General features: G+C 39.0%; 1 protein-coding gene across 6 annotated transcripts; it reads right to left on the bottom strand.

The window, feature by feature from the left end:
• Window positions 1-764: 764 nt before the first annotated feature.
• On the bottom strand, window positions 765-10,210 carry LOC113530103 (uncharacterized). 6 transcript variants are annotated; one of them, XM_053237520.1, is made up of 14 exons: window positions 10,067-10,210; window positions 9,146-9,323; window positions 8,505-9,067; window positions 7,292-7,469; window positions 6,543-7,213; window positions 4,328-4,505; window positions 3,819-4,159; window positions 3,538-3,588; window positions 2,888-2,946; window positions 2,354-2,377; window positions 2,084-2,128; window positions 1,910-1,974; window positions 1,699-1,794; window positions 765-1,607 (listed from the first exon to the last, which is right to left on the bottom strand). In XM_053237520.1, exons 2-8 carry the CDS (start codon window positions 9,321-9,323, stop codon window positions 3,541-3,543), a joined length of 2,157 nt encoding a protein of 718 aa, XP_053093495.1. In that variant the 5' UTR covers window positions 10,067-10,210; the 3' UTR covers window positions 765-1,607; window positions 1,699-1,794; window positions 1,910-1,974; window positions 2,084-2,128; window positions 2,354-2,377; window positions 2,888-2,946; window positions 3,538-3,540. The 6 variants fall into 6 exon arrangements, with proteins under 6 accessions (XP_053093495.1, XP_053093494.1, XP_053093492.1 ...); XM_053237519.1 differs by having other exon boundaries at window positions 2,354-2,946; XM_053237517.1 differs by having other exon boundaries at window positions 2,084-2,377.
• Window positions 10,211-10,307: the final 97 nt, after the last annotated feature.

Here is a 10,307-nt window from a genome sequence, read left to right as displayed (position 1 = left end):
TTGAACCTATTGAAAATATGGATTGCACAATATAACTTAAAATCCATGTTTAAATTCACCAATGATCAATGTAAGATAAAACATGTATTTTATTCTTGTTGTGTTTTGGTTGTTGCTTTTCCCTGTATTCACAGTCCATGAAATTTAGTTGCAAAATATATTGGAGGCTACACTGGGTTAGGTTTGCTGCTCTGTAATACTCTAGGCATTAAATCAATATTTAATGTAGTTTACTTAATTTGTCAAATTCAACCACTGTAGTTTTGTGGCAACAATTTCTTCATTACTGACTGGCAGAAGAAAGATTTGAAACTGGTAACGTGGCAATTCAGAGTTCAGATTTTTTTTGTTTACTACACTTGCTTAAGGCATTACACATCACTCATACAAGGTTAAACATTACATTTTATTACATAAACTCACATTCCTCTGACTGAAGTACGTGTCTGAAATATGGGGAAATGTATTCCTCACATATACAAAACAGCTCCAAAAAAAGAATCATTATTCTCTTCTCAGGTATAAAACAAGCCTACCAAAGGAATCACTTGTATTGTAGCAACATTCAAAGCAATGTATAAATAAAGGATAGGAGACACATTTGCTCATTCATTTTGGAGCTAATGTTTGTTAATATAGAGGTTTTGCGTCTTTCTCAAATTTTATTAGCTAATATTTCAATTCAAACGTGTTTTCTTCGCATTTATTAAAAAGCCATTCTTATGTAGGATAGCCAGTATAATAAATAAAACCAGTACAGACAATTAAAAATATTTTGTTTATTAGAAAATAATTGGCAAAACAAACAAATTTTTTACAAGCAGGTGTTTATAACAGCAGACATATGAATGTCTTGGTCGTCTCTAACTTCGCACATATTCATTATATGGCCAAAAGTATGTGGACACCTGACCATCACACACATACAGTATGTGCTTGTTGAACATCTCATTATAAATTTACTCAAACTTTGCTGTTATAATAACCTCCACTCTTCTGGGAAGATTCTGGAACATGACTGTGGGGATTTGCTCATTCAGCCACAAGAGCACAGTGTGGTCAGAAACTGATGTTGAACTAGGAGGCCTGGGGTGCAGTCAGCATTCCAGTTCATCCCAAAGGTGTTTGGTGGGGTTGAGGTCAGGGCTCTGTGCAGGCCAATCAAGTTCTTCTACACTAACCTTGGCATGTATTTATGGACCTGGCTTTGTGCACAGGGGCATTGTCATGCTGGAATATGTTTGGACCCCTTAGTTCCAGTGAAGGAAAATTCTTACTGCTACAGCATACACAGGCATTCTAGACAATTGTGTGCTTCAAACTTTGTGGCAACAGTTTGGGGAAGAACCACATATGAGTGTGACGGTCAGGTGTCCACATAACATTGGCCATATAGTGTATATATCCATGTCAGTTCTTATTTGCAAAGAAAAATACCCCATATGTCATCTACTTCTCTGAAGTCCGATAAAAGTTGCAAGGGCCAACACGGCACCTTCCTTCTAAATAGCATAGACTTCTGGATGGAGCACCTTCCTACTGAATACATGCCTATTGTCCATCTTTCATTCCACTGCAACCATGATGTTCTTCACCACTGAAGCATCCTTTGATGAAAAAGCAAGATAACTCAAATCAGATATAACTATAAAACAGTAAAATGAATAGGCAGATTCCAGACAAAGCCTGTACACCTACAATGACAAGACCAGACTATGCACAAGGAGGTCATCTTAATGTAAAATTCTTCATAGCTTTGCGACACACCCTCAATTATGGAAGCTGGCACCTCGACTAGAAAACATAACCACAGATACCATAATCATATCACAACATAGCATACACAGCACCAAATCAGAAGCATCACTGCAAAATGACTATCAATGCAAAATTTATTTATCTATCATACCTTCCCAAAGAAAATTTCTTCAGCAGATGTAGGCACCACCACTTTCTAATGTCAGGGATGTCAAACTAGTGGTGAAAGTTGACCAAAACAGATTAGTAGAATGTCTAATTGAGATGAGAGAAAAAAAAAACCCAGAATATCTAACAGAGAAATTACCAAGAACAACATAGTTACCTGCAAGAAGTCAAACTGCACTTCCATCATTACACAGAGGGCATACTGAAAAATATTAAGGTATTAAAAAATATAAAAGATTAACACACACTGTATTAAGTAAGTATTAAGTATTCACTTGAATAGTTGGAATAGCATCAATATAGTGTTCCAGATTGATCTGTAAGAACATGTTCACTTTAAGGGCTGATTTATACTTATGCAAGCACATATCTGCAAACATGTGACGACGTCATGCTCGGACAATTTCATAGAGTAAAGTCTTCATACTTGCGTGTAACATGAGTGTGTCCTCTAGGGGGAAGTGTCACATGGACCACACAAGAATTTATAGAAAAGAGAGTGAGAAAATCATTTCTCGAGACATTTTATTAAAGACACCAGCCTGAGAAACTAACAGCTTGAATATGTATAAACTGTGATTTCTAGAAAACATTTTTCATCCCTTTCTGTCACAAGCTGTTATGCATAAGATTTTAATGAACTATACTTTCAAAAAGCAGTAGGGAAGTAGCGCATCTAAACTTTAAGTACTGGATGCAATAAGGGAACTTTTTATTGTTTACAATAAAAGAGTCAGACTAGAGTCAGACTGCCTTTGCCCTGCTCAGAAACAAATTTCTTTTTTGGGCACTCTTCAGTGTTGTGGTTTGGCTCAGACAGACAATAAGCTTGTCTGGGTCACTGGATTTGTCCAGGACATAATTCAGCTTTCAAATGAGATCAGTCAAACAGATGAGATGTTTGAATGCCCCCATTAAGATGAGTGAAAATGAGTGAACATTGTGCATATTGGTAGCTTACCAGATATTGCTTAGTGTGATTAAGTTCAGCATTCCAAGATCTTCTGCTCTCAGGAATGTCTAAAGAATTAAAACGAAGGAAACAAGCATAGATGGTGATGCAGAATTACTTTTACATCTCCTCAACATATTCCTCTTTATCAGCACAGAAACATACTATATACGACACTATACTATATCAAAAGCCTGACCATGACTCGCATATGTGGACCAAACGTTTGCCACAAAGTTAGAGGCACATGATTGTCTAGAATGTCTTTGTATGCTATAGCATTACAATTTCCCTTCACTGGAACTAAGAGGCCTAGTCCAAACTTGTTCCAGCATGACAATGCTCCTGAACATAAAGTGAGGTCCACAAAGACATGGTTTGCCAAGTTAACCCCATTGCACACCTTAGGGATGAAATGGATCGCTGACTGCTGACCAGGCCTTATCTCCTGACATCTGTGACCAACCTCACTAATGCTCTTGTGGCTGAAGTGGCACAAACCTCCAACATTCTAAACTCTAGTGGAAATTTTTCACAGAAGAGTGGAAGCTGTTTTAACAGCAAAGGTGGGGCCTTCTTATGGCCATATATTATACTGCAGCATTAAATATTAAATGATAGTTCCTGATATATTTTAAAAAGTATCCTTCTATACTCACTTGTTATTTTAAGGGAACTTGATAACCGCTCAACTGCCGAAAGATCTGGGCCTTTAGTGGACAAGATATAATCACATGAAGATTTTAGACACAGCATACACAAAATCCCATAAAATTATATGTAAATTCTACATTGTTAATGCATTCATCCATTTTACAGATAATTTTTGACATTGTACCTGACCTCTTCTGGACAGTAATTGGAAAGCATGGTTTGTGGAATGACTTTTCATATCCCATTAAGTGGATCTATGTATATCTATGTGTCTGACATGGCTTACCTTCACATTGTGTTTTCTTCTGATATGCATATCCATATTCTTTTGGTTAACGGTAATTCCACAGTGAGTGCACTGAACCTTTTTCTGCACACAAACACGCTTTACTAGTAAGGCTGATTTGGTGATGGACACTTGTTCTGTGATGGACGTTGGCTCTGTGACAAAAGTGAATGCTTTAGATGAGCATGGAGGAGAGGTTGGAGATGGGGTAGGGGATCGTCTTCTGCATGCTGTTAAATGCTTGATTATTTGAACTTTTCTTATCACTGTTGTTGTGCAGTAACAGCAATGAAAATGTGCTTGTTCTCTGCAGCTCAAGTTGCATTTGACTATGATGAAGTCTAAAAGTCAAAGTAAAAAAAAAAAACACATGTCTATAAATAAAAATGCATTCAAATAATGACAGAAGTAGGCATGATTGAGAATAACCAACATGACTCATGCAACAAAAAATCCAACAATGCAACAAAAAATACAGCAAACATTTAAAAGCAATAAAACATAGTTACCTTCATGTTTCACTGCCAGGCTTAGGTGGTTGAACACATGGTTCTTTACATGATGTAACTCATTCGGACGGTACACTTCAGATGTGCAGAATGGACAGTGGTATCTAAGGTTACTGCAACATGTGGTGCACCGTTCAACTGGAGCTTCCTGTCCCCTCTTCAAAACTGTTACATGCATCTAAGAGTGAATAAATCTATAAAATTACACAATAACTTGAGTATCTTGTGTGTGCATAGCACTGCATGCTTGAATAAGGAATTGAGAAATTTGAGTGGTCCTCACCAACTTCTATAAACAAACAAATAACCTCAGGTTTCAACACATATCAGTATGTAGTAATTGTTTTCCCCAAAAAGTAAACCAACATTCAGAAACCAGGCTGGAAAAAATAAGTACACTTTTCCTACTTCCGCAATCATCGAAAGAGTAATTTTAGCCAGGTTTTAATAATGAAATGCCCAAGATTATTTAAAAATCAAGAAGTGTGACTACCTCTATAAAAACAGAACTTTTAGCACTTTGGTGTTCTGGAGCACTCGGGTGTGTGTCTCATCATGCCAAGAAGAAAGGACATCAGCCATGACCTCAGAGAACAATTGTTGCTGCTCATCAATCTGGGAAGGGTTATAAGGCCATCTCCAAACAATTTGATATTCACCATTCTACAGTGACAAGGATTGTTTACAAATGGAGAGCCTTCAAGACAGTTGACAATTTTCCCAGTAGTGGGCACCCCAACAAATTCAGTCCAAGGTCAGACAATTTAATGCACAGAGATAAAAGAAAAACCCAGGAGCTACATTTTGTGACTTACAGGCCTCTGTAAGCACAATAAATGTTTACGTTCATGACAGCCTCTTCTCTCTGAAAAGAATATGGCAGCACAACTAAAGTTTGCAAAATTGCAGCAGCACAAACCACAAAAGCTCTTGAACAATATGCTTTGGACTGATGTTTGATCATCATGCATAGCACCACGTTTGGTGAAAACGAAACACATTGTATCACCACAAATACCTCATACGCAATGTCAAGCATGGTAGTGGAGGGGTGATGATTTGGGCTTGTTTTGCAGCCAAAGGACCTGAGAAACTTGCAGATTATTGTTTGACATTGTATATATTCACCGGGAGTAGGGGGATGACTGCCATTTCTTTTGGGTGTGGGATTTGGTCTCTGTTTTTGGTAAGGGAGTTTTAGGGAAGAGAACTGTCTTTTGTTTTATGTTTTTCTTTTTAGGCATGTTAGTTCCCTTAACAGTGTTTTTTTGGTTATTATTTTGGCCTTGGTCCACCCTGAAGTTGTTCCGGTTTAATTGTGGTATACAGCAATTGTATATATTCTGTATTATATCACAATGTATCACATTTTTTGAGATTACTCCTGGTGTGTCTCATTCCTGGCTACTCTAGGGCAACATATACTCACTTCACTCCACCTTATACCTTACCCTTTGCCTACTTACGCTGTGTGACCTAACCCTAGCCTGGGTTGTAACAGCCCTCATAAATAAAAACACAGAAATGAAGGAGAGTGTACTTTCTTTTCCCTATGGATTATACTTTTGCACTAACCAGCTTGCAATCCATCAAGCCACCTAGTTCCCTAGTTAGCTAGCCAGGATCTTTGTACCAATACTCTATGAATTCAAGAAACATCACCTAAAAATAATAGCTAGTGTGAATAATCGAATGTCCTAAACATTTACTGATTATAAAAGATTGACCTGGTTATAATACATTAACTATGTACTTTCTTTGAAGTATATTGTCCATTACATAATTTGCCAACTTAAACATGTTCTCTGCAATTATACCTTGTGAACTTTTTGCAATTAGTGGCAAAATTGTTGACACCACAATGTGGGAGTCTAGGGCCCTGATCTGATTCCACCTCCTGAACTTGACATAACACAAGGCCAAATGCATAAAACAACACAACATAGGAGGCGTTGGATCAGGTCCAGCTTCATCCCCTGAACATTTGGTTCTGCAGCAAGGACCATCTGTATAAACTCTGTAATAAAACTGTGTAAACTCTACATCATTCATTCATTCATCCATCTCAGTTCATTTCTGATTTTGCACCTGAAATCATCTTTTGAACATGAATAGGAGAGCATAGTTTGTGGAATGACTTGTCAACAGCAAATATCCCACTAAGTGGATCTCAGTATTGGCTGGACAGGTGGTGATTGTCTGTGACATCTCTTACCTTCAGACTGTGTTTTCTTCTGATATGCATATCCAGATTTTTTTTGTTAACTGTAATTCCACAGTAAGTGCACTGAACTTTTTTCTGCACATGAACATGCTTTGCTAGTGAGGCTGATTTGGCAATGGACACCAATTTGTTCACAGACACTGGCTCTGGGACGGACGCCAATTCTGTGACGGACGCAGGCTCTGTGATAGAAGCAGGCTTTGTGACGGACGTCGGCTCTGTGTCCAGTGCTGGTTCTGTGACGGAAACTGGCTCTGTGACAGATGCCGGTTCTGTGATGGGAGCCCGCTCTGTGACGAATGCTGCTTCTGTGACGGAAACTGGCTCGGTGACGGACGCCAGCTCTGTGATGGAAGCTGGCTCTGTGGCGGAAACTGGTTCTATGAAGGACCCCGGTTCTGTGAAGAATACTGGTTCTGTGATGGACGCTGGCTCGGTGATGGAAGCTGGCTCTGTGGAGGACACTGGTTCTCTCACAGCTGCCGGTTCAGTATCAAAGGTGGATTCTGTACAGGGCCATGGAGATGGGGTAGGGGATCGTCTTCTGCATGCTGTTAAATGCTTGATTATTTGAACTTTTCTTATCACTGTTGTTGTGCAGTAACAGCAGTGAAAATGTGCTTGGTCTCTGCAGTGCAAGTTGCATTTGACTATGATGAAGTCTAAAAGTCAAAGTAAAAAACACATGATGGGTATAGCCTATGTGAGTTATGAAATACAACTGAACAAAACATAGTTACCTTCATGCTCCACTGCCAGGCTTAGGTGGTTGAACACATGGTTCTTTACATGATGTAACTCATTCGGACGGTACACTTCAGATGTGCAGAATGGACAGTGGTATCTAAGGTTACTGCAACATGTGGTGCACCGTTCAACTGGAGCTTCCTGTCCCCTCTTCAAAACTGTTATATGCATCTATGCATGAAAAAATACAGCATACCGCATGTAAGGAATAAAATATGACAGGTAATGCTGTTATAGGAAAATAATCCATGCAGGGGTCGTGGGACGTGGCCTGATACGAAACAGGGGGCTACTACCAAACAAAAGTTGATTATTTTTCTATAACAGCATGTCTCGTTTTACAATTTTTAATTTATTAATGAATGACATGCCATGCTTTACAACTGTTCATAGTTATGTGTGATGCAGTGGAATGTCTGTAAGTCAAGTTAGTTCCTATTATCACTTACATTAGAGCAGCTATAAAAAGTCGTTTCCTCCCTTTCAAAGACTAAAGCTAACACTAATTAGTTGAAATGACAATAAGAGCAGTTTGTATCTTTCTAAATTTCTACTTTGCTGAATGCAGTTAAATTTACCTGTTAACCGAGCATTATTTTAGCTAGCTAGTTTTGCACTAATCAGCTTGCAGTCCATTAAGCAACCTAGCTCCCTTGTTAACTAGCCAGCAACCTTGTACAATACTCAATGAATTCAAGAAACACCACCTAAAAGTAACAGGTAGTATGAATAATGTTAGCTTCCTTAAACATTTACTGATTATAAAAGACTGATTTGCTTATAATACATTAACTATGTTTTTTTCTTTGAAAAATATTGTGTATTACATAATGTGCTAACTTAATCGTGATCTCTACAATTATGCCTTGTGACACCACAGTGTGGACGTTTAGGGACCTGATCTGACTCCATCTCCTCAACTTCCGACCAATGACATAAAACAACACAACATAGGAGGCGTTGGATCAGGTCCAGCTTCATCTCCTGGACATTTGGTTCTGCAGCAAGGACCATCTATAAAACTACTGTAAACTCTACATCATTCATGCATTCATCCATCTCAGTTAATTTTTGATTTTACACCTGAAATCATCTTTTGAACATGAATAGGAGAGCACAATTTGTGGAATGACTTGTCAACAGCAATTATCTCATTGAGTGGATCTAAGTATTAGCTGGACAGGTGGTGTTGTCTGTGACTCTTACCTTCAGACTGTGTTTTCTTCTGATATGCATATCCAGATTTTTTTTGCTGACTGTAATTCCACAGTGAGTGCACTGAACTTTTTTCTGTACATGAACATGCTTTGCTAGTGAGGCTGATTTGGTGATTGACACTATTTTGGTCAAGCACACTGCCTCTATGTCGGACGCAGGCTCTGCGATGGATGCTAGTTCTTTGACAGACACTGGTTCTGTGATGATTGCTGGCTCTGCGACGGATGCTGGCTCGGTGACAGACGCTGGTTCTGTGATGGAAGCTGGTTCTGTAACGGACACTGGCTCTGTGACGGAAACTGGTTCTGTGACGAATGCTGGTTCTGTGATGGAAGCTGGCTCTGTGGAGGACACTGGTTCTCTCACAGATACTGGCTCAGTATCAAAGGTGGATTCTGTACAGGGCCATGGAGATGGGGTAGGAGATCGTCTTCTGCATGCTGTTAAATGCCTGATTATTTGAACTTTTCTTATCACTGTTGTTGTGCAGTAACAGCAATGAAAATGTGCTTGGTCTCTGCAGTGCAAGTTGCATTTGACTATGATGAAGTCTAAAAGTCAAAGTAAAAAACACATGATGGGTATAGCCTATGTGAGTTATGAAATACAACTGAACAAAACATAGTTACCTTCATGCTCCACTGCCAGGCTTAGGTGGTTGAACACATGGTTCTTTACATGATGTAACTCATTCGGACGGTACACTTCAGATGTGCAGAATGGACAGTGGTATCTAAGGTTACTGCAACATGTGGTGCACCGTTCAACTGGAGCTTCCTGTCCCCTCTTCAAAATTGTTATATGCATCTATGCATGAAAAAATACAGTATACTGCATGTAAGGAATAAAATATGACAGGTAATGCTGTTATAGGAAAATAATCCATGCAGGGGTCGTGGGACGTGGCCTGATACGAAACAGGGGGCTATTACCAAACAAAAGTTGATTATTTTTCTATAACAGCATGTCCCGTTTTACAATTTTTAATTTTTTTAATGAATAACATGCCATGCTTTACACCTGTTCATAGTTACCTATAATGCAGTGGAATAACAGTTTGTTAAATAACAATGTTTTAAATCTGTTGATGTGGAGCATAATACATACAAGCCGTTGTGAATGAGCTGTTACTATAGAAAAGATTAGAAAAACAAACCTGTGATTTGAATTACAGTCAGACTATTTTCAGGAGCTGCTGTTATACAAAATAAATCACCACCTTTTGACCAATCACATTCGAGAATTCACACAACTACTTGAGTACCTCATGGCTTGAGTTACATGCTTGAATAAATGATTAAGTAAATCTGAGTTGGGATTTTAACATTTTTAAGACTAAAGTGAATTCTACTTAGCTGAAACAGGTAGTCTGGACATTTCTACCTCGCTGCCTGGAGCTCAGTTTACCAGTGAGCAGGACATGAACTTAAGGCTAGTCACCCTGCAGTCCAGCAAGCAACCTAGCTACCTAGTTAGCAAGCCAGCAAGCTCATACAATGCTTAAAGTAACATCCCTTAAAAATACAAGCTAGAGTTAATAATGTACTTACTTCGAAGGATATTATTTACGGCATCTACCAGTTTTGCCAGCTCTTTTCATGGGAAAAGCAGCTAAAGCGTGCTCGCTGCAGAACCAGTCCAGTGGGTGGAGGTGGACCTGATCCAACTCCTCCCATAACCCTAGAAACGTAAACAACAATGCGCGTGTGCGGCGGAGATACAGGTAACGTCCCAAATGCTCGGTTTTCAACCCATGCACCCTCGAGGACGCGAGAACTCTCCACAGGTTCA

Source organism: Pangasianodon hypophthalmus, chromosome 10 (assembly GCF_027358585.1).
Source record: "Pangasianodon hypophthalmus isolate fPanHyp1 chromosome 10, fPanHyp1.pri, whole genome shotgun sequence".
Taxonomy (NCBI): Eukaryota; Metazoa; Chordata; class Actinopteri; order Siluriformes; family Pangasiidae; genus Pangasianodon; species Pangasianodon hypophthalmus.
Note: the sequence above shows the minus strand (reverse complement) of the source record. Positions and strands in the feature narration are given on the sequence as shown.